Source organism: Hemiscyllium ocellatum (genome assembly GCF_020745735.1).
Source record: "Hemiscyllium ocellatum isolate sHemOce1 chromosome 27 unlocalized genomic scaffold, sHemOce1.pat.X.cur. SUPER_27_unloc_1, whole genome shotgun sequence".
Lineage (NCBI taxonomy): Eukaryota > Metazoa > Chordata > Chondrichthyes > Orectolobiformes > Hemiscylliidae > Hemiscyllium > Hemiscyllium ocellatum.
The window spans coordinates 2,962,110-2,989,976 of NW_026867476.1; the positions used below are offsets into that span (position 1 = coordinate 2,962,110).

Here is a 27,867-nt window from a genome sequence, read left to right on the forward strand (position 1 = left end):
CTCACTAAGCAATGTGTGATTACAAATTGCCAGTCACATCCCAGTCCAATGTAATTTTGTTGCTTTTTTTTCCCGCTGAGGTTGATTTTACCGCTCGTGAGTTAGCAGTGCCACAGCCAGCGAGTATTTGTCTCCGACAGACCTGCTCGAGTCAATACTAATCCCAGCCACGTTCCTATCCGTGTACTCCAATCCCCCTTGGCGACACTGGGGTCCCCTTGTATCACTGAATGCAAACCGTGTGGGGAAGTCTGACACCGAGCAACAATCTCTTGTATCGGTGGGGCCCAGGAGGAGGGACAGAGGTATATCTCCCTCCTCGGATGAGGGTGAAACTCCAGTTGCTGGCCTCCCATTGACAAGGAGTTCGGTAGCACCGTCAGGTTTGGGGACCTTCCGCCGGCCCCCTCCAACCGCGGGGGCTCACCCTCGCTGTTGCTCCTCTGGAAGAGGTGCTCGACCTTGTTGCTGGTGCGTCCGTGACCGAATCCCAAGGGGCTGGGGGCCGGAGCGGAGCCCCGGGCGATTCGGATTCACCACCGCCTGCTTCATCTGGAAAGCAGCTCACGCCTGGCCATCTTCCGAACAAGATACAGGCATGCCCCCCTCCCCACTTTTCGGAAGTTCGGTTTACGCCACTTCCCTTGTACGAAAGGCCTGCGTTGGTACCTGTTTTCGCTAACCAGAGGAAATCCAAAGAGGATTTTTTTGCTTTTGCGAGAAAAGGCGTAATATAAATGAATTAATAGTAATCGCTTCTTCGCTTTCCACCATTTCGGCTTACGAGAGGTTTCACAGGAACGCTCGGCTTGCGGACAGCAGGGGGATACCTGTACACTGACAGAGGGGAAAGAGTTGAAGGGAGGATCCCATTAAAGAGGGAGCTGGGTACAGACACAAAGGAACAGAAGAATATGCGGACGGTGGGGGGAGATAAAAGGGGTGGGTGGAGGCTCAGGTGGAGTAAACACTGACAGATATGGCCGGGTGTCCTTGGATAAGGAGCACGTGGTGTCCACCAACACCCTGGAGTTGTTCAGGGAGAGGTGGGCGCCGCAGGGAGTGGAGTGCATCATTTCCCCCCTCCAACTCTATTTCGATTTAGTCCCTGCCCTCCCCTTCACTGTTTGATCACACAGCATTGCCCTTTGATGTGAAGGGCACTGCTTGCCACTGGCCACCCGGGTGTTTTCCTATCTTCCTGGTGGTGGAAATTGAATAAAGATTCGTGCACTTTGTGTCTCTCGCTGTGTCTCACAACTGCACACACACACCATGGGGTGCTGGGGAAAAATAAGCACTACCGCAGTTAGGCTGTAGTGTGGGGGTTAATTTTTTAAAAATTAAAAAACTAAACAGGATTGTGATCACACAGCGTTAAAGAAAAGAAAAAAAAACACTGACAAAGGCCAACTGAGCCGACTGGCCTGGCCCTGTGCTGGAGACTCAATGGGATAGAGACAAATATGTCTATTTCAGATCTACCTGCAGTGGTCGGACAAATGATGTGCTCCATCTAGAATACAAAATGTCCTTCTCGTGTTTCTGCGGATCGTTTCCATAGGGAAGGTGCAGTCCCGGACTCAGAGAGTGTCAGCCCCCCCTCTGGAAGTAAAGTGGGTGAGAGAGTGGCTAGTCCGAACCCTCCGCCCTCCTTCCTCTCTCAATGTCAAAGTGAGCAGGGTCGAGTCCCAGATGTGGCTCTCAGGCAGAATCAAACCAACCTCCATCTCCTTCCTGAAGAAGGGCTTATGCCTGATACGTCGAATTTCCTGTTCCTTGGATGCTGCCTGACCTGCTGCGCTTTTCCAGCAACACATTTTCAGCTCTGATCTCCAGCATTTGCAGTCCTCACTGTTTCCAACCTCCATCTCCCCCCCGCCCTCCCCCAAACCCGCAATCACTTGTGAACGCGCTGGTGCGACACCATGTTGGACAGCTGAGTGAATCCTTTCCCACACTCGGAGCAGGAGAACGGCCTCTCCCCGGTGTGAATGCGCTGGTGGGTCCGCAGGTTGGTGGACTGGGTGAAGGCCTTCCCGCAGACGGAGCAGGTGAACGGCCTCTCCCCGGTGTGGACCCGCCGGTGCCTCTGCAGGCCGGAGGACTGAACGAAGCCCTTCCCGCAGACGGGGCAGACGGACGGCCGCTCCCCAGTGTGAACCCGCTGATGCCGCTGCTGCTCAGACGACGTTTTAAACCTCTTGGCGCAGTGGGAGCAGCCGAACGGCCTCTCCTCAGTGTGGATGCGCTGGTGCAGCATCAGGTCCCAGGAGCTCTTGAAAGCAGCCCCGCAGTCGGAGCATTTGTAAGGCCTGTCCTCGGTGTGGCTGCTCTGGTGTCTGCGTAAGCTGGACGACTGACCGAATCCCTTCCCGCACACAGAGCAGGTGAACGGCTTCTCCCGCGTGTGGAATCGCCGGTGCTTCTGAAGGCTGCCCGAGTCACGGAAAGCGTTCCCGCACACCGAGCAGGCGAATGGCTTCTCCCCGGTGTGGACCCGCTGGTGCAAACGCAGGTGGCTCGACTGTGTGAATCCCTTCCCACACACGGAGCAGGTGAACGGCCTCTCCCCCGTGTGACTGCGCCGGTGAGTTTCCAGCGCGCTCGGTGTTGGGAACACTTTCCCGCAGTCCCCACATTTCCACGGTTTCTCCATGGAGGGAGTGCCGGTAGAACATGCACTCAGTGCAATTTCTTTCTCCGTCCAATGGGTAAACCTCTACCCACGGTCAAATCACTGTGAAACTGTCACTCAGGTGTGTGTTTGTTCCTTTTCCCGGTCTGAAGCAAACAGAACTGAGGTTCCCCTCAAAGGCCCACACGTTCAGTTCCCGATGAACTGACGTTCAGTTTGGTTTGAGATTTCCATTTCAAAATCGTCCTCTCCCTCAGTAGCCTGTAAAAGGAGATTAGAAAAGTCATCTGTGTCAGTCCCTGGTTAGGAATTTGGAGCAAAGAGAATAATCCACAGAACAATCTGTTCTCTCATATCTGCCAAAAATCTGTAAACCACCGTCCCATATCTGCTGTAACTAATCTTCCTGCTGATTCAAACTGAAAGACAAATTCTAAATAACTATGTTGCATAGCTTCTTAGCTTGAGAAACAGTTTGGGACTCTCTGGAATTCTCTGCCTGTGAGCAAAAGGGAAGTAAAGATCATTAATGTTAACAAAACTAAACTGGATGGGTATTTGGCAGAGATAAAATTGCAGGGATAGAGGGAGTTGGAAGGATACATGGGGGCAGCTGAATACTTTCCATAACTGGAAATATCTGCAACATTTGTTGAATCCTCTCACGAGACCAGCAATAATTGGAAATGACAATGAGAGAACCACCAACAAAAGTCAGTGGCACAGCACATAAAACATGTCTCTGTTTTGGATCACTCAAACAGGGTCTTCCTCTGTAAAATAAAATTGCAACGGTGAACATGAGGTATGTCAGCCTTTGGAGCCAAGCAAATATTCCAAACTGAGACAATAAAAGGATGTCAATGTCTCTGAGAAAGAGATGGACACCATACCTTTGCACAGCCTGCACTCTTCCTGCATTCACTGCTGGACAGAAAGCCCACACTGCGCCTGCTCCGGACAGCGGGTCCGCACTGCGCCTGCTCCGGACGGCGGGCGAGTACTGGACAGAGGAAACGCACTGCGCCTGCTCCGCACACCACGCCGCACTCCACAGCGGGCCCGAATTGCGCCTGCTCTAGACCGCGTGCTCGCGCTGGACAGCAGGACCGCACTGCGGCTGCGCTAACCTGGGACTGGGACTGGGACTGGGGAGGGCAGGACTCTGAGCAAAATCCCTTCTTTTCATTTTGCTCCAAGTCATGCAGTTTTAGTTCAAACAAAGCACATGGTTCCAGATTCACTGAAATTTGCTCCTCTGTCCAGCCTCTGTGAGTAAAACACATTGTCTCTTCCCCAGGGGAAACACAGAGAGTTGTGTAGCTGGAGGCTTTTTTCCCCTATATTTTATGAACAATTCTAATTGAAATTTATTCCTTACACAGACATGACGGGTGAACCTGCTCTTTTTTTGGTGTCCCACAACCATCCCACTGTTTGTGGAAGCTCAGGCTAGCTGCTTTTAAATACTTAGGGTAAGCAGTATAAAGCTGTGGATGAGTACCAGAGAGCAGTACTCCAAGTAATCCGGTTGGGTCAACAGAGAAAGACGATGTCCTATCTAAAGAACAGACAGAAGGGTTATGCAGCTCGTTGGGGCAGTTGAGTTGGCTCTGCACTCAGACAAGACTGGACGCTGCTTTTGATGGATGATAATTAAATACTATATCATGGAACAGGGAGAAAGTAAGGACTGCAGATGCTGGAGATCACAGTTGGGAGTGTGGTGCTGGAAAAGCATAGCAGGTCAGGCAGCATCTGAGGAACAGAAGAATCGACATTCATCAGGGCTTATGCCTGAAACGTCGATTCTCCTGCTCTCTTGGATACTGCCTGACCTGCTGTGCTTTTCCAGCACCACACTCTCAACCCCTATATCATGGAACACTCTAAATTCAAGGGCAAGTCAAACACGAAGTTTGGAGAAATATGTCCTTACATTTCTATCCTTGGTTAAAAATTACACAAGTAAAAAGTGAGGTCTGCAGATGCTGGAGATCAGAGCTGAAAATGTGTTGCTGGTTAAAGCGCAGCAGGTCAGGCAGCATCCAAGAAACAGGAAATTCAACGTTTCGGGCCAGAGCCCTTCATCAGGAATGAGACAGAAAAATTACACAATACCAAGTTGTAGTCCAACAGGTTTATTTGGAAGGACTTCCAACCTGATGTGTGATTTTTAACTTTGTACACTCCAGTCCAACACCAGCACCTCCAAATCATTTCTATCCTTGGGTGACCCAAAGAACATGAAATGGAGATTTTTGTGTAGATGGCTCCCATGATAATCTTCCAGTTTAACCAGAGTATCAGTGCAATTAGTTTCAGGATAGTTTTGGTAGGTGAGAGTGGCAAATGTCCTGTATCCTGGGAAGACAAAATGTTTTTCTTAATTTATCCATGGGGTGAGGGCATCACTAGCCAGGCCAGCATTTATTGCCCCATCTCTAATTGCCCAGAGGGCAGTTAAGAGTCAACCACGTTTCTGTGGGTCTGGAGTCACATGTAGGCCATACCAGGCAAGGATGACAGCTTCCTTCCCTCCAGGACATGAGTGAACCAGATGGGTTTTTCCCACAATCAAAAATGGATTAATGGTCAGCATTTATCAAATCTAAATTCCCCATCTGCTGTGGCAGTTTTCAAACCCGGATCCCCAGAACATTGCCTGGGTCTCTGGATTAACAGAGACATTAACATTAACAGTCTCCGGACTGGGGTGTACAAAGTTACAAATCCCACACACTCTAGGGAATCTAATCCTCCCTTGAGTCTCTGGACTTATTCTTTGATCTCAAACAAAAAAAAGGAGATATTGTGGAAGTAATTTTGTGGCCCTGGAAGCCATTTTCATTGAGCGTTAACTACCCTAAAAGTCATTATCAAGAGAAATTTGTAACTAGCTGTCTAACGAGATTCTGTGTCATAGTCTGACCTGACCCTGGAGGGATGAGATGAAGTTTTACCCATAAGAAACAAATCATTATTGAACAGTAACAGTGGTCATCCCTGTTCTGTTCTCCTGCAACGATGTACAAGAGAATGAATTCTTGTAGCATGTTGGCTCAGTGGTCAGCACTGCTGTCTCACAGTGCCAGGGACCTGGTTCGATTCCTGCCTCGGGCAACTGTCTGTGTGGAGTAGCACATTTCCCCGTGTCTGCGTGGGTTTCCTCCCACAAGCTAAAGACGTGCTGGTCAGGTGAATTGGCCATGCTAAATTGCCCATGATGCATTAGTCAGGGGTAAATATAGGATAGGGGAATGGGTCTGGGTGGATTACTCCTTGGAAGGTCGATGTGGACTTGTTGGGCCGGAGGGCCTGTTTCCACACTGCAGGGAATCTCAATGGTCTGCAATTAATTATCAGCCTGCAATTAGTAAAAATCAGTTAAACGTCTGTTAATTTGTGACTCCTAGAATAAAAAAAAAGGGTTCAGTGAAGAATTTAGGTCCTTTCCTGAATAGTCCCTGTTTTTCCTTTACTTATGGTGCTGCCTTTCCTTGGCCTCTGATAACCTAAGCATGCTTCTGCATAACTCATGAAATACTTTAGCTATGGAATGTCGTTTAATCAGCAGGGGAGGGGTTACAAAGTAAGTTCAAAGTGTTGACACAAACCTAAAACAATAGACCTTTTAATATACATTTTTGGCAAGACCTCCACTCTGTCCAATGCAGGTGCAAGCAGGCCATCTAGTGGCTATTTTGTAGAACTGCGTCCAATTAAAGTAAATTATCAGCTGAAATCCTGTATGTAGAGGTTAAAAAAAATCACACAACACCCAAGTTATAGTCCAACAGGTTTAATTGGAAGCACACTAGTTTTCGGAGCGATGCTCCTTCATCAGGTGGTTGTGGAGGACACAATTCTAAGGCACAGAATTTATAGCAAAAATTTACAGTGTGATGTAACTGAAATTATACATTGAGAAATACTTTCCTGTATACCTTGCATTTTCCGAACGAGATGGGCTGGCACTTTTCGGACAATTGATTTTATCTTAAACAAAAGAGGCTATCCTGATCTAACACTGTGCTGTACCGGAGGATCCGTTCAAATCTCTAATGTTAATGAGTCTAGGGTACACCCGATCAGGTCCTGGGGATTTATCCACTTTCATATATTTCAAGACATCCAGCACTTCCTCCTCTGTAATATGGACATTTTCCAAGATGTCACCATCTATTTCCCTACATTCTATATCTTCTATATCCTTTTTCACAGTAAATACTGATGCAAAATATTCGTTTGGTATCTCCCCCATCTCCTGCGGCTCCACACAAAGGCTGCCTTGCTGATCTTTGAGGGGAGGGTCTAGATCAGAGTGGTGCTGGAAAAGCACAGCAGTTCAGGCAGCATCTGCGGAGCAGTAAAATCGACGTTTCGGGCAAAAGCCCTTCATCAGGAGGGGCCCTATTCTCTCCCTGGTCACCCTTTTGTCCTTAATGTATTTGTGAAAACTCTTTGGATTCTCCTTAATTCTATTTGCCAAAGCTATCTCATGTCCTGTTTTTGCCCTCCTGATTTCCCTCTTAGGTATACTCCTACTTCCTTCATATTCTTCTAAGGATTCACTCGATCTATCCTGTCTATACCTGACATATGATTCCTTCTTTTTCTTAACCAAACCCTCAATTTCTTCAGTCATCCAGCATTCCCTATGCCTACCAGCCTTTCCTTTCACCCTGACAGGAATATAGTTTCTCTGGATTCTTGTTATCTCATTTCTGAAGGCTTCCCATTTTTCAGCCGTCCCTTTAACAATCAGTTTTGAAAGTTCCTGCGTAATACCATCAACATTAGACTTTTTCCAATTTAAGGCGGCACGGTGGCACAGTGGTTAGCACTACTACCGCACAGCGCCAGACACCCGGGTTCAATTCCTGCCTCAGGCGACTCTCTGTGTGGAGTTTGCACATTCTCCCTGTGTCTGTGTGGGTTTCCTCCAGGTGCTCCAGTTTCCTCCCACAATCCAAAACTGTGCAGGTCAGGTGAATTGGCCATGCTAAATTGCCTGCAGAGTTAGGCGAAGGGGTAAATGTATGGATCTGGGTGGTATGCGGGTTGGTGTGGACTTGGGCCGAAGGGCCTGTTTCCACACTGTAAGTAATCTAATCTAAGAACTTCAACTTTGAAATCTGGTCTATCCTTTTCCATCACTATTTTAAAACAAATAGAATTCTATTGTGACATTGAGTTCCTGGAAACTGTACATCTCTATGACTCCAGGACTCCATGCATGTGTTTACTTTGTCGGTCATTTTGTTCATGAATGGTCCAGTAAGGTGATGGGAATACCCTGTAAAACACTTAAGGGCTGTGAAATGAACCCTTACCTAAAAAATATCCAGTCGCTTGAGCTGCTTGTGTTTCTTTGTTCTTGCCAGCATTTTCACATGTTCTTCAGTACAGGTAAATCAAATACGCGTATCTCAAGCTGGACCTTGAGATCTTCTTCGGATAATCCGAAATTCAGACAATTGAGGTTCCTCCAAACCTCAAGCTGAATTGTAATTTCGAAGCTGTTTCCCGTGATAAGTAGTGAAATAACGTTGGTCAATACTGAAGATCTCCTTCTGAAATTTTCTACGACACTGTCCAATCCCCTGTCTCTGTCCACACCAGCCCAAGGGGGTCAACATGGCTGATGGAGTGAGACCACCCCAAAGATCCAATCAGATCTTTCCGTTTCATTTACTGGAGCTGTAATTGGCACTGTCAAGTTGCACAGCGGGTGTTCCATAAATGGTTACAACCTATTTACAATAGCACTGACAAGGACGGGTGTCCCCACATCTCGTTCAATACCCGAATGTCGTTCAATGTCACCGCCACACCTTCATCAGTTTTATTTTACAGATTTTCGAACACTTGACCAAAATCTAGTTCAGTAAAAACAATGACTGCAGATGCTGGAAGCCAGATTCTTGGATTAGTGGTGCTGGAAGAGCACAGCAGTTCAGGCAGCATCCAAGGAGCAGGAAAATCGACGATTCGGGCCTTTATTCCTGATGAAGGACTTTTGCCCGAAACGTCGATTTTACTGCCCTATGACAGCGGTCCTTCCTACCGGCACGAGGTCTGATCATTACAGTATTGGTAGAGGCAGCCAGCAAGGTTGTTCCCGCTCACCATTGCTGTCCACGCTGGTGATTGAGCCACTGGTGGAGGCTATTCAGGGGGAACCCAATGTTGTCACCCTGGAGGTGAGGTCAGGGGTCAGAAGGCAGATGACGCTCTCCTTTTCCCGTCAAACCCGACAGCATCTGTACCTCGTCCGACACAATGCATCACCTTACTTGGCTCTTTCTCAGGGTATAAGATCAATTTTACGAAGGAGGGGGCCTTAGTGGATCTCCAAGGCGAGGCCTAGTTCCCTTTCAGGTGATCACTGGGAGGTTTTCCGTACCTAGGTATCTGCGTTACCCCCTGCCTTTGACCAATGATACAAGGCTGCTTTGGTGCACTTGTTTGAGAAGATAAGGCAAAACCTTCAGCACCAGGAGGCTCTTCCAATATCTAGGTTGGTTTAAATAGCTCTGAATAAAATGAATGTTCTTCCTCGCTTTTTATGTCCCTCACGCATGCTCCCTATGACATTGCGTAGGCAAACGTTGCGGAGACTTAACAATCGCTCGGTTCTTGTATTTGGCGTTGCACACGGCCTCTCATTAAGCTTGGCAAGTTGTGGTTTCCCCAGGAAATGAGGTGGAGTTTGGGGGGGGGGGCTGTGGAGGGAGACTTTCCAGATCTCAAAAGCTCCCTCTCATCCTCTGTGAATGACTGGGCATGTCAGGAATGGAGGTGGATATTGAGGCCTCCCAGGCACGTGACCCCTTATCACATTGATGGATAAGATCAGGGCAGTAGCAGGGTATTGCCAGAACCCGATTATCATCAATATTATAGAACACAGAAAAGTACAGCACGGAACAGGCCCTTTGGCCCACGATGTTGTGCCGAGGTTTAATCCTAGTGTAAAATATAGTCACCTAACCTACGCAGCCCTCAATTCACTGCTATCCATGTAATTGTCCAGCAGTTGCTTAAATGTCTCCAGTGACTCTGCTTCCAGCACCACAGCTGGCAACGCATTCCACACATTCACAGCTCTCTGCATAAAGAACCTTCCTCTGACGTCTCCTTTATCCCTTCCTCCTAATATCTTCAAACTATGACCCCTCGTCCCAGTCAATCCTGCCCTGGGGAAAAGTCTCTGGCTATTGACTCTATCTATTCCCCTCATTATTTTGTACACCTCGATCAGGTCACCTCTCTCCCTCCTCCTCTCCAGAGAGAAAAGTCTGAGCTTATTCAACCTTTCTTCATAAGGCAATTATCCGAGTGTGGGGAATGATGCGAGAGAGCGAGAACAGCTTATTTAAAACTTCCTTTCTCACCTCCATGGTAGGAATGCCAGGATTTTGGCTAGGGTGAATGGATTCTGGTCTATGTCATGGGTGAACGGGGGTTGGGTCACTCATCTAGGAGACTGATTTGAAGAGGAAGTTCATGATTAGATTAGATTAGCTTAGCTACAGTATGGAAACAGGCCCTTCGGCCCAACAAGTTCACACTGACCCTCCAAACAGCAACCCACCCAGACCCATTCCCCTGCACTAATCTACCTAAAACTATGGGCCATGCGAAATTGCCCATTCACCTAACCTGCACATCTTTGGACTGTGGGAAGAAACCGGAGCAAACCCACGCAGACATGGGGAGAATGTGCAAACTCCACACAGACAGTTGACCGAGACTGGATTGAACCGGGTCCCTAGTGCTGTGAGGCAGCGGTGCTAACCACTGAGCCACCGTGCCACGCCACGGTGCCCTTTGATCAGAAGAGCTGTAAATATGAATTGCCCACAAGTGAGCTCTTTTGTTATTTTCAGATCGGGGGGCACTTCATTCGAAAAAAGACCGCACTGTAGGTTGACTGACAAGGGCCTGATGCAGAAAGGAGAGTGCTTCAGACTAGACGTACCCTCTCCATGAGGACCCGCTACCATCTACTGGGAGGTGGGACCCCGAAAGACATTGAACAGCTGCATGGGGGTCTGGGTGCACGAACTGGGAGTGGAGGTCTCTTCAGAGGTACGGGAAGACATTTGGGAGAACGTGACAGAACACAAACACAACAGGGTCTATTTAGCCCCAGAAAGCTCGCGAAATTTAAAAAAAAAGGAGCACCTCCAACGTGTCCCAAGGGCAAAATAGATATTGGCGCACTCACCCCATTGTTTGTGGTCACGCCGCATGCTTTGCAAATACTGGGGCGCTATAGCAAGTGTCGGGATGGGGGTTCTGGGGCTCTCTTCTTTTGTGCTTACTGAGTCCGCCTATCGCCATCAGCACGGGAAGCAGCTGATTAATGTTCTTCTGTATTGCACAGGGAAGAACAGGCCGACGAGCTGGATCTCAGAAAGTCCTCCGGCTCTCTCAGGGTGGCACTGACTGGTTACGGAACATATGCCCCTCGACTTCCTTACAAGTAGGATGGAGTAGAAAGCAGAACTTTTTTTTTAATAAGACATGGTGGCCTTTTTTGAACTACACAGAAGCAGACATGTTGGGTATATTAACTCAAGCTTTTGTTTAGCCACGAGACTTGGGCCTGAAGGGCTGGGTACCCTGAGAGGAAGAATCCCAAATAAATCGGGGCATGCTAACTGATGCTCCCGATGATGTGGAGCTTTGATGGGGGCTGCACTGGATAGTGTAACTTAATTTAGATTAGATTACTTACAGTGTGGAAACAGGCCCTTCGGCCCAACAAGTCCACACCGACCTGCCGAAGCGCGGCCCACCCATACCCCTACATTTACCCCTTACCTAACACTACGGGCAATTTAGCACGGCCAATTCACCTGACCCGCACATCTTTGGACTGTGGGAGGAAACCGGAGCACCCGGAGGAAACCCACGCAGACACGGGGAGAACGTGCAAACTCCACACAGTCAGTCGCCTGAGTCGGGAATTGAACCCGGGTCTCAGGCGCTGTGAGGCAGCAATGCTAACCACTGTGCCACCGTGCCGCTGTTTAATAAATAATTTAACTCTGTTCAATTATTTATTAAACAGCAGGATGGGTGCTTTTTCTTTTCTATTATGTGGTAGAGTAATAGTTAGTATAGCAATGGTCGCAATAAACGATCAGATTGTTCCATTTTTGAAGTTTTATAATCTTGTGAAGAATAAAAATCTTTCTTAATTTAAAAAAAAGGACAGTGCATTAACCATGCATGATCCACACTGATACAGACAACACTTTAAAATCACCATGGATTTCCAAAATGAAGACTTAATTCAAAACATTTCTCGGATCCCCAGCTCCAGGGAGCAAAAATACAACAAATATTTACACTAGACCATAAGTAACCACCAACGAACAAAGTTATATTCAAAACAGACCACGGGTGAACAGTGAGGTCAATCAAGGCAATACTAAATGCTGGTGTCTTATTCTGTCAGTCACTGTTTCCTTTTTGATTTTCTCAAAATATCTGCCAACTGTGTTCGGTAATCGCAATTAAATGTGCCATCAGGCGGAAATGGTTTCTCAGTTCTTTGCGTCCATTTCACCCATTGGTTGACAAAGTTTTTGTTTTGGGACCAGACCCATAATGGACCGTCAAGTGCAGTCAACGCGTTCCCCTCGGAGGGTGCGCCTCATGACAGACAGTGTTGCCCATTCTTTTGGGAGCTGGACCTCACACCCTCTCAACTGCACACGAACACACCCAGCCACACAATCGTGCAATCATGCAAACTGGATGTCCTTTACGTTTGTATGATTTACCAAGTTGCCCAGTTCACAAAGGATGTCCCACAATGTCCCATTTCCCTGAGGGGCCTCGAACCCCCTATTTCTGAGGAGCTTCAATCCCCTATTTTGTTGCATCGAACGTGTTTACCTGTGGCGTTCCCGCGCGCTTGTGTTTTCTCTGAGAGGACAAATGGATGTGGGCCATCCTTCTCAGCGGGATAAGTTTTCAGCGTCTCCGGGTACGGCCTGTTTTAGAAGTCACAGACCACAGGTTTTTTTCTTTCGTTCTAAAATGTGGATTTATAAAATTGGTGGAGAAATAGTCCTCCCTTTTGTCTCAGCATCTTTCCCCACCTTGGGATCAGCCTGTTGACTCAGGACCTTTTATAATTTTAGGTTCGTTCAGGACCCTGTAGAGAAGGGATCCTGCCGACTACACCAAACTCAAGAAATTGCCCAGACTCAGACCTTGAGCATTAACAAATTTTATTAACATGATATCATGGGGGGCGGGGGGGAGAAACAGAGACAGAGAGAGAGAGAGAGAGAGAGACAGAGAGAGAGAGACAGAGACAGAGAGACAGAGACACAGAGAGAGAGAGAGAGACACAGAGAGAGAGAGAGACAGAGAGAGAGACAGAGAGAGAGAGACAGACAGAGACAGACAGACAGAAGAGAGAGACACACACAGACAGACAGAGAGAGAGACAGACAGAGAGAGACACAGAGACAGACAGACACAGAGACAGACAGACACAGAGACAGACAGACAGACACAGAAACCTCCTCAAGAACGGTTCAGTGCTTTCTCCAAAGCAGTACAGACTTACATTGTACACATTGAGAGTTACTTACGAACCACAGGATAACCATATGACACAGCCTACAACACACAGACTATGCACAGTTTGAGCTCAGGAGGCCTTATGGTTTTGCTGTGCAGATAAACAGCAAGTTAGCCGGACCTATATTCTGCTTCCTGCCCGAGACCCTGCAGTTTTAGTTAAGAGCTACGTTTGCAAAAACCGTCAGCTTACAAAGAACAGCTTCCACACACCGTGTCGCTCCTGAGCTGCCGTGGAGGATGGAGCCAGTCCAGCAGAAAGCAAACAAAAAAGCCCACTAACTCTCCCACCACACCCACTGCCAGAAGGGGCAGGAGGTTCAGTCCTGGGAGTGACCCACAGCAGTGTCAGCGGCGGAATTCGATTGTTGGGAGCGCTGGTGCCCCCGCTGATGCCTCCGCAAATTACAGGACAACATGAACCTCCGCCCGCACTCAGGGCAGGCGAATGGCCTCTCCCCGGTGTGGACCAGCTGGTGGGTCATCAGGGTGGAGGAATGGCTGAAGGACTTGCCGCACTCGGGACAAATGAAGGGCCTCTCCCCGGTGTGGACCCGCCGGTGGGTCTGGAGGTGGGAGAAGCGGTTGAAGCCCTTCCCGCACTCGGGGCAGCTGAAGGGACTCTCCCCGGTGTGGACCCGCCGGTGGGCCAGCAGGATAGAGGAACAGGTAAAGCCCTTCCCGCAGTCGGAGCAGATGAAGTGCCCCTCGCCAGCGTGGACCTGCTGGTGGGCCAGCAGGGTGGAGGAGCGGGTAAAGCCCTTCCCGCACTCGGGGCAGCTGAAGGGCCTCTCCCCAGTGTGGACCGGCCGGTGTCTCAGCAGGTGGAAGGAGCGAGTGAAGCCCTTCCCGCATTCGGGGCAGGAGAACGGCCTCTCCCCGGTGTGACTGCGCCGATGGGTCTCCAGGAGAGATGGGAAAGAGAAGCCTTTCCCGCAGTCACCACACTTCCACGGTTTCTCCAGGGGGTGGGATTCCTCGGGTTTCTCCATGGCTGAAGCTTCGGCCGCACACAAACGTGCGTACAGTCCCTCCTCGCCGTGAATTCCTCTTTCCAGGCCGTATAACCGTTTCAGGCTCCACACTCAGTGCGCTGGAACAGTACGACTGTCTCATCCAGTCCCACCGATGCTGAAAAATGACTGAAACAGGAACCAAAGAGCTTTGCCCCTTCTCACAGAATCATAGCTGAAAATTGTTGCGGTCCCAATGGATTGAGTGACCGTCATTGACATGAAAGCGAGGACTGCAGATGGAGCATGCGGCACTGGAAAAGCACAGTGGCTCAGACAGCATCCGAGGATCAGGAGAGTCGATGTTTCGGGCCTAAGCCCTTCATCTGTTGATTTGGGAACTTCTGTCTTCAGATCTTCAAATACTCTGTAAAAAGAGATTACAAAATTCATCTGTCGGTCCAGGGTAGAAATTCAGAACAATTCTATTTTCTGCAGAACATTCTTTTCCTTTATTATTTCAGAAAATTTGAAAGCACCACACACACCTCTAACTCATTCTCCTGCAGGTGCTGATTCAGAATCTTAATGGGGCAGAAGAGCAAAAACGCCAAGACTGACATCTCTTTGAATTTTGGATTACTCCACCTGGAAGTTAATATCTTTCACATTACTGGGATACTGCGGAGAGTGAGCAGGTCTGATTTTGGAAGGCTAAAACAAAGTGTAAATTCAGGGTTGAACCTGCAGCCACTTGAGAAACAATCAGACACAAAACGTTAGTGACCTAGGGGTGGGGAATGAGACATCAAGGCATTGATACCAGAGAGAAACTGGACACACAGATGTGGCAAACATTACTGGCAAGTCACAGCCATATAGAGATGCCCAGCACAGAAATAGACCCTTTAGTCCAACCATCTGTGCCAACCAGATATCCTACCGAATCGAGTCCCATTTGCCAGCACCAGGCCCATATCCCTCTAAACCCTTTCTATTCATACACCCAAACAGATGCCTTTTAAATGTCATAATTGTATCAGCCTCCACCACTTCCTCTGGCAGCTCATTCCCTACCTGTACCACCCTGTGTGAGAATGCTGCCCCTTAGGTCTCTTTTATATCTTTCCCCTCTCACCCGAAACCTATGCCCCTCTAGTTCTGGACTCCCCCACCCCAGGGAAAAGACTTTGCCTATTTATCCTACTCATGCCCCTCATAATTTTGTAAAGCTCTATAAGGTCAGCCTCCAGAGAAAACAGCCCCAGCCTGTTCAGCCTCGGCCTATAGCTCAAATCCTCCAACCCTGGCAACATCCTTGTAAATCTTTTCTGAACCCTTTCAAGTTTTGCAACATCCTTCCAATAGGAAGGAGACCAGAATTGCACGCGAGGCTAAATGTTACCATATCCTGTACTGCACATCAGCAGTGCGGTTAACAGTGTTTCATTATATGAAAGAAAACAGCCCGATCCAAGGACAGGGATTTGACAGGAACAGCTCCAAGGTTAGGCAAGAACACCTGCAATCTTCATCATGCATACAGTTACTGTGAACTTTAGCCTGCCACGAATACAGACACTTAGTTCAAACTTTACGGTAAATCATGATTACAATAAAAACTTTTAACCATTGATTCCTCAATACTTTATCTACCCTATTCATGCCATTCATGATTTTATAAATGTCGGTAAAGTAATGCCTGAGCCTCCGGCATGCGAGGGAAAACAGCCCAAGACTATTCAGTTCAGACCCTCCAACCCTGGCAACATCCTTGTAAGTCTTTTCTGAACCCTTTCAAATTTCACAACATCCTTCTGACAGGAAGGAGACTAGAATTGCACACAATATTCCAAAAGTGGCCTAACCAATGTCCTGTGCAGCCACAACATAACCTCCCAACTCCTTTACACTATCAGAGGATTGGGAAAGATTTCAAAACCCACAAAAGACAACCGGGAAACAATGGAGGGACAAAGTGAACTTTTGAGGGTCAGCTTGGAAGCATCAACGCCTCGGGGCGGGGATGGGGCAAGGAAGCAGAATGTGCTGGATTTTGGATCAGTGGTGCTGGAAGAGCACAGCAGTTCAGGCAGCATCCAACGAGCAGCGAAATCGACGTTTCGGGCAAAAGCCCTTCATCAGGAATTAATCATGAATGATCCAGAATCTGGTTTCCAGCATCTGCAGTCATTGTTTTTACCTAGAATGTGCTGGATTCCTGATGAAGGACTTATGCTCGAAACGTCGAATTCTCTATTCCTGAGATGCTGCCTGGCCTGCTGTGCTTTGACCAGCAACACATTTGCAACTAGAATGTGCTGGAGCCAAGGTGGAGGCAGAACAGAGGATGCAGAACCGTTGCAGCTGGCCTGAAGCTGCAATGAGGAATATTGCACGTTCAATACTTGTACCTGTTGCATTTATTTATGGGAATTTGGTGCATTTAAAAAAAATAAAAACAGAAAAGACAACTCCCCCCTCCCCATCTCTATCCTTCCGTCCCTCCCCTACCCGGGTAAATAAGCCACATACCCGAATTTGCAGAGTCTGCTCCCTCCCTGGATTCACTCCAGTTGCTACAAGTGACCAGGTTCCCCCCCTCTCCCTCCCTGTCTCTCTCCCTGGATGAGGAGCTGCCCAGAGGGAGGGAGTCTCGCTCTGGACCTGACCGGGCCACTTCCGCGTTGTGACGTCGACAATGGGGTGGGGGCGGGGCGAAGACCACAACGGAACCCGCAGTGCGCCTGCTCCGGACGGCCGGCCGGCTGGCCCGCACTGCGCCTGCGCTAGCCTGCCACTGACGGGGAGGAGAGCAGAGTTTGCAAAGCTCCCTTCCCTTCAGAGAATCCCTGCAGCGCGGAAACAGGCCACTCGGCCCAACAAGTCCACACCGACCCGACAAAGGGTAACCCACCCAGACCCATTCCATTACACCTATTGCTCGACATTTACCCCTGACCAATGTACTTAACCTGCACATCCCTGGGCACTATGGGTAATTTAGCATGGCCAATCCACCCTAACCTGCACATCCCTGGGCACTATGGGTAATTTAGCATGGCCAATCCACCCTAACCTGCACATCCCTGGGCACTATGGGTAATTTAGCATGGCCAATCCACCCTAACCTGCACCTCCCTGGACACATGGGTGCTGCACGGTGGCTCAGTGGTTTGCACTGTCTCACAGCACCAGGATCCCAGATTCAATTCCAACCTTGGACAACTGTCTGTGTGGAGTTTGCACATTCTTCACGTGTCTGCACGGGTTTCCTCCAGGTGCTCCGGTTTCCTCCCACAGTCCAAAGATGGGCCATGCTAAATTGCCCACAGTGTTAGGTGCATTAGTCAGAGTGAAATGGGTCTGGGTGGGTTACTCTTCTGGGAGGGGGGGGGGCGGTCGGTGTGGACTTGTTGGGCTGGATGGCCTGCTTCCACACTGTAGGGAATCTAATCTAAACTAAACTAACCTGCACATCCCTGGGCACTTGGTACTTTAGCATGGCCAATCCATCTTAACCTACACATCCCTGAGTACTTTGGGTAATTTAGCACAGCCAATCCCGCACATCTGTAGGAGGAAACCGGAGAAAACCTATGTTAACTGGAGGGGAGACTTTGCAAACTCCACACAGACAGTCACCCTGAGGCTGGAAGTGAATCTGGGTCCCTGGTGCCAAGAGGGGGCATTCCTAGCCACTCAGCGACTGTGCTGCCTACATGTGCTGAAAGTGGTGCGGGATGGGAACTTTATCGACTGTATTGCACAGTGGATTGTTGAGTAAAGTTAAATCTCTCAGGGTCCAGGGAGAGCTAGCCAACTGGGTACAAAATTTAGGAGCACATTGCTGGAAACTGTCCCGAAAACAACAAATGCTGGAGATTCACAGCGGATCAGGCAGCGTCCCTGCAGAGAGGGCAAGCAAACGTTTCGAGTCCAGATGACTCCTCAACATAGAGATTTATAAAGTCATGCGGGGTATTGATAAGGTGAATGGGCAGGGGTCTTTTCCCTGAGCTGACGGATTTCAAGAGTAGGGGACATTAGATTCTCTTCTCTCCAGTGTGGAAACAGGCCCTTCGGTCCAACAGGTCCACACCACCCCTCTGAAGAGAAACCCACCCAAACCCATTCCCCTACCCTATATTTACCCCTGACTAACACTGTGGGCAGTTTAGCATGGCCAATTTACCTGACCTGCACATTTTTGGATTGTGGGAGGAAACCGGAGCACCCGGAGGAAACCTACGCAGACACCAGGGGGAGAATGTGCAAACTCCACACAGACAGGTGGGAATCAAACCCAGGACCCTGGTGCTGTGAGGCAGCAGCGCTCACCACTCTGCCACCGTGCTCAGCGAGAACAAAAAGATTTAAAAACAAAACAAGGGGCAACGTTTCTACAGAGAGAGTGGTTCGTGTTTGGAATGAACCTCCAGCGGAAGTGGTGGATGTGGGTGCAGTCACAACGTTTAAAAGACATTTGAATAAGTACATGAATAGAGGGATATTGGGCCAAACACAAGTAGATGGGACTAGTTTAGTTTGGGATTATGGTCGACATGATTGGACAGAAGGGTCTGTTTTCGTGCTGAGAGACTCAATGATTGGATCGAGTCCACGTGGAGAAGATGGTTCCACTACAATGAGAGACTAGGACCCGAGAACACAGGCTCAAGGTGAAGGAATGCCCTTTAGGACTGAGATGAGAAGGAATTTCTTCAGCCAGAGGGTGATGAATCTGTGGATCTCATTGCTGCAGAGGGCTGTGGAGGCCAAGCCATTTAAGGCAGAGGTAGGTAGGTTCTTGATTAGTAAAGGGGATCAAGGGTTATGAGGAGAAAGCAGCCGAATGGGGTTGAGAAACTGGCGCAGACGATTCGATGGGCCAAATGGCCTCATTCTGCTCCTGCGTAATATGGTCTTAAAAACTGTGCAGATTGCTGAAGTGGTTTTCACGAACAATGTCAGAGTCCTGAAGAAGAGTCATAGAGATGCACAACACAGAAACCGAGCCTTCGGTCCAACTCGTCTGTGCCAACCCAGTTATCCCAACCCAATTTAGTCCCATTTGCCAGCACTTGGCCTGTATCCCTCTAAACCCTTCCTATTCATATACCCATTCAGATGCCTTCAAATGCTGTAGTTTTACCAGCCTCCACCACATGCTCCAACATCTGCATGAAAAAGTTGCCCCTTAGGTCCCTTTTATATCTTTCCCCTCTCATCCTAAACCTATGCCCCTCTAGTTCTGGACTCCCTGACCCCAGGGAAAAGACCCTGTCTATCCATGCCCCTCATGATTTTGTAAACCTCTATAAAGTCACCCCTCAACCTCCGACGCTCCAGGGAAAAGCGCGGCACGGTGGCACAGTGGTTAGCACTGCTGCCTCACAGAGCCTGAGACCTGGGTTCAATTCCCGACTCAGGCAACTGCCTGTGTGGAGTTTGCACGTTCTCCCCGTGTCTGCGTGGGTTTCCTCCGGGTGCTCCGGTTTCCTCCCACAGTCCAAAGATGTGCGGGTCAGGTGAATTGGCCATGCTAAATTGCCCGTAGTGTTAGGTAGGGGTAAATGTAGGGGTATGGGTGGGTTGCACTTCGGTGGGTCGGTGTGGACTTGTTGGGCCGAAGGGCCTGTTTTCACACTGTAAGTAATCTAATCTAATCAAAACAGCCCCTGCCTATTCAACCTCTCCCTATAACTCCAATCCTCCAACCCTGGCATCAGCCATGTAAATCTTTTCTGAACCCTTTCAAGTTTCACAACATGTTTCAGCTAGGAAGGAGACCAGAATTGCACGCAATATTCCAACAGTGGCCTAACCAATGTCCTGTACAACCGCAACATGACCCTCCCAACTCCTGTACTCAATAGTCTGACCAATAGAGGAAAACATACCAAACGCCTTCTTCACAATCTTATCTACCTGCGACTCCACTTTCAATGAACTATGAACCCGCACTCCAAGGTCTCTTTGTTCAGCAACACTCCCTAAGACCTTACCATTAAGTGTATAAGTCCTGCTAAGATTTGCTTTCCCAAAATGCAGCACCTCGCATTTATCTGAATTAAACTCCATCTGACACTCCTCAGTGTACTGGCCCATCTGATCAAGATCCCGTCGTATTCTGAGGTAACCCTCTTCGCTGTCCACTACACCTCCAATTTTGGTGTCATCTGCAAACTTACTAACTATGCCTCTTATGTTCAAATCCAAATCATTTATTTAAATGCTGAAAAGTAGTGAACCCAGCACCGATCCGTGTGGCACCCCACTGGTCACAGGCCTCCAGTCTGAAAAACAACCCTGCACCACCACTCTGTCACCTTTTGAGCCAGTTCTGTATCCAAATGGCTAGTTCTCCTTGTATTCCATGAGATCTAACCTTGCTAATCAGTCTCCCATGGGGAGCCTTGTCGAACACCTTACTGAAGTCCATATAGATCACATCTACTGCTCTGCCCTCATCAATCCTCTTTGCTACTTCCTCAAAAAACTCCATCAAGTTTGTGAGACATGATTTCCCACGCACTAAGCCATGTTGACTATCCCGAATCAGTCCTTGCCTTTCCAAATACATGTACATCCTGTCCCTCAGGATTCCCTCCAACAACTTGCCCACCACCGAGGTCAGCCTCACCGATCTATAGTTCCCTGGCTTGTTCTTCCCACCCTTCTTAAACAGTGGCGCCATGTTAGCCAACCTCCAGTCTTCCGGCACCTCACCTGTAACAATCGATGATACAAATATCTCAGCAAGAGGCCCAGCAATCACTTCTCTGGCTTCCCACAGAGTTCCTGGGTACACCTGATCAGGTCCTGGGGATTTATCCACCTTTATGCATTTCAAGACATCCAGCACTTCCTTCTCTGTAATCTGGGCATTTTTCAAGATGTCACCATCTTCCACGTCCTTCTCCACAGTAAATACTGATGCAAAATACTCGATTGGTAACTCCGCCATCTCCTGCAGCTCCAAACATAAGCTGCCTTGCTGATCTTTGAGGGGACCTATTCTCTCCCTAGTTACCTTTTTGTATACCTTAATGTATTTACAAAAGCCCTTTGGATTCTCCTTAACCCTAATTGCCAAAGCAATCTCATGTCTTCTTTTTGCCCTCCTGATTTCCCTCTTAAGTAGACTCCTCCTGCCTTTCTGTTTCTCCTGAATATACCTGACATATGCTTCCTTCTTTTTCTTAACCAAAATCTCAATTTCTCTGGTCACCCAGCATTCCCTATACCTACCAGCCTTTCCTTTCACCCTGACAGGAATATGCCGTCTCTGGACTCGCGTTCTCTCATTTTGAAGGCTTCTCATTTTCCAGCTGTCCCTTTAAGAACAAAGAACAAAGAAAATTTACAGCCCAGGGACAGGCCCTTCGGCCCTCTAAGCCTGAGCCGATCCAAATGTACTGTCTAGATCTACGGGTCAATTCCTAAGCATTTGTATCCCTCTGCTCCCCACCTACTCCTGCATCTGTCCAGACGCATCTTAAATGAATCTACCGTGCCTGGCTCTACCACCTCTGCTGGCAATGCGTTCCAGACACCCACCACCCTCTGTGTGAAGTACTTGCCGTATGTATCCCCCTTAAACTCTCCACCTCTCACCTTGAAAGTGTGACCTCTCGTTATTGAATCCTTCACCCTGGGAAAAAGCTTGTCTCTATCCACCCTGTCTATACCCTTCATGATTTTGTAAACCTCAATCAGGTTCCCCCCTCAATCTTTTTTCTAATGAAAACAATCCTAACCTACTCAACCTGTCTTCATAGCTCGCACCTTCCATACCAGGCAACATCCTCGTAAACCTTCTCTGCACCCTCTCCAAAGTGTCCACCTCCTTTTGGTAATGTGGTGACCAGAACTGTACACAGTATTCTAAATGCGGCCAAACCAATGTCTTGTACGATTTTAACATAACATTACTCCACACCCTGTCCAATGAAGGCAAGCATACTAAATGCCTTTTTGACCACTCTGTCCACCTGTGCAGCAACCTTCAGGGTACAATGGACCAGCACGCCAAGATCACTCTGCCCATCAACTTTTCCCAAGGCTCTTCTGTTCATTGTAGAATTCGCTCTAGAATTAGAATTTGACTAAATGCATCACCTCACATTTTTTTTTAGATTAGATTACTTACAGTGTGGAAACAGGCCCTTCGGCCCAACAAGTCCACACCGACCTGCCGAAGCGCAACCCACCCATACCCCTACCCCTACATTTACCCCTTACCTAGCACTACGGGCAATTTAGCATGGCCAATTCACCTTACCCGCACATCTTTGGACTGTGGGAGGAAACCGGAGCACCCGTAGGAAACCCACGCAGACACGGGGAGAATGTGCAAACTCCACACAGTCAGTCGCCTGAGTCGGGAATTGAACCCGGGTCTCAGGCGCTGTGAGGCAGCAGTGCTAACCACTGTGCCACCGTGCCGCCCTCAATTTGTCTGGATTGAAAGCCATCTGCCACTTTTCCGTCCAACTCTCCAGTCTATCTATATCCTCCTGTATTCTCCGTCAGTCCCTTATGCTTTCTGCTGTGTCATCTGCAAACTTGCTGATCATACCAACAGTGCCCTCTTCCAGATCATTTATGTATATTACAAACACCAGTGGCCCCAGCACTGATCCCTGTGGAACACCACTGGTCACCTTTCTCCATTTCGAGAAACTCCCTTCAACTACTACTCTCTGTCTCCTGTTGCTCAACCAGTTCTTTATCCACCGAGCTATAACACCCTGCACACCATGACTTCACTTTCTCCATTATATGGGGAATCTTATCAAACACCTTACTAAAGTCCATGTATATGACATCAACAGCCCTTCGTTCATCTATCAACTTGGTCACTTCCTCAAAGAACTCTATTAAGTTGGTAAGGCACGATCTCCTCCCGGAACAAAACCATGTTACCCGTGAATGTCTGCCCCAATCAGCTTTTGAAAGTTCTTGCCTAATAAGAACATAAGAACTAGAAGCAGGAGTAGGCCGTCTGGGCCTTCGAGCCTGTTCCACTACCCAATAAGATCATGACAAATTCTTTCATGGAGGAGAAAGTGAGGACTGCAGATGCTGGAGATCAGAGCTGAAAAATGTGTTGCTGGAAAAGCGCAGAATGTCGATTCTCCTGCTCCTTGGACGCTGCCTGACCTGCTGCGCTTTTCCAGCAACACATTTTCAGCTCTAATCCTTTCATGGACTCAGCTCCACTTACCCGCTGGCTCACCCTTACCCCTCATTCCTTTACTGTTCAAAAAAAAATCTTAGCTTGAAAAGCGATTACTGAAGTCGCGTCAACTACTTCCCTGGAATTCCATGGATATATAATCCTCTGGGTGAAGAAGTTCCTTCTCCGTTCAGTCCTAAACCTGCTTCCTCTAATCTTGAGGCCATGCGCTCTTGTCCTCGTCTCACCCACCAGTGGGAACATTCTCTCTACTTCAATCTTATCGATTCCCTTCATAATTGTAGATGTTTCTATAAGATCCCCCCCTCATTCTTCTAACTTCCAATGAATGTAATCCCAGTCTCCTCAGACTCCCCTCATAAGTCAATCTCCTCACCTCCGGAACCAACCGAGTGAACCTCCTCTGCCCTCCCTCCAGTGCCAGTACATCCTAAGGAGAGTAAAACCGCCCAGTACTCCAGGCGTGGCCTCGCCAGCACCTTGTCCGGCTGGAACATGACCTCTCTGCTTTGAAACTCAGCCCCTTGAGCAACGAAGGACAACGTGCTATTTGCCTTCCCAATTACTTGTTAGACCTACAGACCAACCTTCTGTGATTCATGCACAAGGACACCCAGGTCCCTCTGCACAGCAGCAGCGTGCTGCAACTTATTACCCTTCATGTAATGAGCTATTTTGCTGCCACCCCAGTCAAAATGGAGGACTCCACATTTGCTGACATTGTATTCCACCCACCAGCCCTTTGCCCACTCACTCCATGTATCTATGATCCTCTGCAAAGTTTCACAGTTCTGTGCACACTTTGCTCTGCCACTCATCCTAGTGTCATCAGCAAACCTTGACACCCTATACATGGTCCCCAACTCCAAATCATCGACATAAATTGTAAATAATTGTGGTCCCAACACCGATCCCTGAGGCACACCATTAGTCACTGAATGCCAGCCAGAATAGCACTCACTTATCCCCACTCTGCTTAGTTAACCATTCCACCATTCACACGAATACTCTACCCTGACACAATACCGTCAAAATTAGCCTTCCTCCAATTTCAAACTTCAACTTTTAGATCCGGTCTATCCTTTTCCATCACTATTTTAAAACAAAGAGAATTATGGTCGCTGCCCCCAAAGTGCTCCCCCACTGACACCTCAGTCACCTGCCCTGCCTTATTTCCCGACTGTAGGTCAAGTTTTGCACCTTCTCCCGTAGGTACATCCACATACCGAATCAGAAAATGTTTTTGTACACACTTAACAAATTCCTCTCCATCTAAATCCTTAACATTATGGCAGTCCCAGTCTGTTTGGAAAGTTAAAATGCCCTACCATAATCACCCCATTGTTCCTACAGATAGCTGAGATCTCCTTACAAATTTGTTTCTCAATTTCCCGCTGACTATTACAGGGTCAATACTACAATCCCAATAAGGTGATCATCCCTTTCTTATTTCACAGTTCCACCCAAATAACTTCCCTGGATGTATTCCCAGGAATATCCTAAGTATATCAGTCATACTATCCCTTTTCAAAAATGTCACCCCCCCCCTCCTCTCCTCTCCTTCCCCTCTTTCTATCCTTCCTGTAGCATTTGCATCCTGGAATATTAAGCTGCCAGTCCTGCCCATTCCTGAACCATGTTTCCCAGTCCCATGTTCCTAACCATGTCTTGCATTAATCTGCCTTTCCCACCACCATCACCCCACCCCACCCCTTAAAACCTACAGCACAGCTCCAGCAAATCTCCCTGCCAATATATTAGTCCCTTTCCAATTCAGGTGCAATCCATCCTTGTACAGGTCACTTCTACCCCAGAAGAGATTCCAATGATCCAAAAATGTGAACCCTACTCCCATACACCAACTTCTCAGCCACACGTTCATCTGCTCTATCCTCTTATTCCTACTCTCACTCGCTCATAGCACTAATCCAGATATTACTACCCTTGAGGACCTCATTTTTAAATTCCTGCGTAACTTTCTATATTCTCCCCTTAGAATCTCATCCTTTTTCCATCTTATGTCATTGCCCACATTGGAGACAATGACCTCTTGCTGGCCCCTCTCCCCCGTGAGAACATTCTGCACCCTCTCTCTGAGACATCCTTGATCCTGGCACCAGGGAAGCAACACACCATTGATTTTTCGCTGCTGGCCACAGAAACAGATGTGTGCGCCTTTGACTAGAGAGTCCGCTATCACAATCAATCACTTGGTACCTGACAAACCCCTCATTACATTAGAGCCTCTCAATACCAGAAACTTGGTTGTTCGTGCTACATTCGCCTGAGGGTCCATCACCCCCCTACATTTTCTAAAACAGTGCACTTGTTTGACTCCTGCACCACCTGCCTATCCCTCCTACCTTTCCTGGAGGTAACCCATCTACCTGACTCTATCTGCGGCTTTTCTCCCTTCCTATAACTGCCAGCCATTACACCTCCTAGCTCTTGTAAATTCCTCATTGCCTCTAAGTGTCGCTCCAACCAATCCATGTGATCCGATAGGATTTGCAACCAAACACACTTATTGCAGACATATTCATCAAAAGCATGGAAACTCTCTGTAATCGCCCACATCTGACAGGAAGAGCATATCACTCTACGAAAGGCCATCTTTGCTCCTTCAAAATCTACAGACCCAGAAAATAGCACTGTCTTTTTGCCTTTTAAAAAAAGGAGTGCTCCAGGCTAACTTAGTACTTATGGCTTATATTCTTAAAATTTAATCCAGAGACAGATTTCAATAAAACATATGAAAGAGTTCAGAAAAGATCGACAAGGCCGTTGCCAGATTTGGATGATTTGAGGGGTCGGTACAGCCTCTGGGGGGGGTCTGGAGGTAGTGGGAGCTACAGGGAGAGGCTGAACAGGCTGCAGCTGTTTTTCCTGGAGCGTCGAAGGCGGAGGGGTGAACTTATAGAGACTTATAAAATCACAAGATAGGGTAAACAAACAAGGTGGGCGGCACGGTGGCACAGTGGTTAGCACTGCTGCCTCACAGCGCCTGAGACCTGGGTTCAGTTCCCGCCTCAGGCGACTGACTGTGTGGAGTTTGCACGTTCTCTGCGTGGGTTTCCTCCGGGTGCTCTGGTTTCCTCCCACAGTCCAAAGATGTGCAGGTCAGGTGAATTGGCCATGCTAAATTGCCCGTAGTGTTAGGTAAGGGGTATATGTAGGGGTATGGGTGGGTTGCGCTTCGGCGGGTCGGTGTGGACTTGTGTGGCCTGTTCCACACTGTAAGTAATCTAATCTAATCTAATCTAAAAACATTTTCCTTGGGATGGAAGGAGTCCAGGACTAGAGGGGCGTAGGTTTAGAGTGAGAGGGGAAAGATATAAAAAGAGGGACCTAAGGGGCAACTTTTTCACACAGAGGGTGGTGCATGTATGGAACGAGCTGCCAGAGGAAGTGGTGGAGGATGGTACAATGACAGCATTTAAAAGGCATCTGGAAGGGGATATGAATAGGGCTGACAAATGGGACTGGATTAGGTTAGGATATCTGGTCGGCATGGATGAGTTGGACTGTAGGGTCTGTTTCCGTGCTGTACGTCTCTATGTCTCTGTATAATCAAGAAAGGACCCACTCTCTTCACAGCTTACAGCAAGGTCGTGTGTTAAATACTATGTGCTGAACTGTTCCTGTGCTGTGAATGAACACCAGTTCCTCCAAGGTCAGCTGTCAGTTTTGCTGTTGGTTAATTTTCCCAAGACACACTCCCATGTCCAATAACTGGGCAGATTCACTGCTGTGTCAGTTAGCAGTGCAGGTTTCTTTCTCTGTCTCCCTCTTCCTGGACTCCCCTACCCTGGGGAAAGCACCTTGGCTTTCACCCTCTCCATGCCCCTAATAAACTTCACCAGAAATCCAGCAGAGCTGAGAACAGACAGACATCTTACTCTGTGGGAACAGGGAGATCAACAGAGGACAGAGCAATCAGGACCTGAAATCCGAGCTGACACCAGACCATGTTATCAGTGCTGTGATTGGCAGTGCCAACCCTCTACCTTTACCCAGCTTCCCATTTGACTTGAATGGCACAACCCTCTCAATATTCAGGATCCAATCCCTGTCATCCTGAAGCCATGTCTCTGTAAGGAGGCTCAGATCATAATGACTCTCTTCAATGTGTGCAGTCAATTCATTCACTTTTGTTAAAATGCAGCACATATTCAGATACTGAGATTTTAGTTTTTTTTTAATGATTGTTTCAATCCAGCTTCGATTGCTGGTACATTTACTCTCCTTGTCCCTTGCTATCGTTTCCTGACGTTCATGTTCCACATCACGACCTTGCTTACTGACCTCAATTCCGATTGGCCATGCTAAACTGCCCATTGTGTCCAGGCATGTACAGGTTAGCCATGGGAAATGCAGGGTTATAGTTCACAGTAATAGAAGCAGGAGTAGGCCATTTGGCCCATCGAGCCTGATCCGCCATTCATTAAGATCATGGC

General features: G+C 48.2%; 1 protein-coding gene across 1 annotated transcript in view; it reads right to left on the reverse strand.

Annotated features, from left to right (window-relative positions):
• Window positions 1-1,900: 1,900 nt before the first annotated feature.
• The window catches only part of LOC132807073 (zinc finger protein 665-like), a 30,003-nt gene continuing 4,036 nt past the window's right edge, over window positions 1,901-27,867 (reverse strand). Inside the window, exons 2-4 of the mRNA XM_060821375.1 lie at window positions 21,460-21,545; window positions 13,706-14,632; window positions 1,901-2,567 (exon numbers count right to left, since the gene is read on the reverse strand). Coding sequence (XP_060677358.1) covers window positions 1,901-2,567; window positions 13,706-14,244 — 1,206 coding nt within the window. The 5' untranslated portion in view covers window positions 14,245-14,632; window positions 21,460-21,545. The remainder of the gene's footprint in view (window positions 2,568-13,705; window positions 14,633-21,459; window positions 21,546-27,867) is intronic.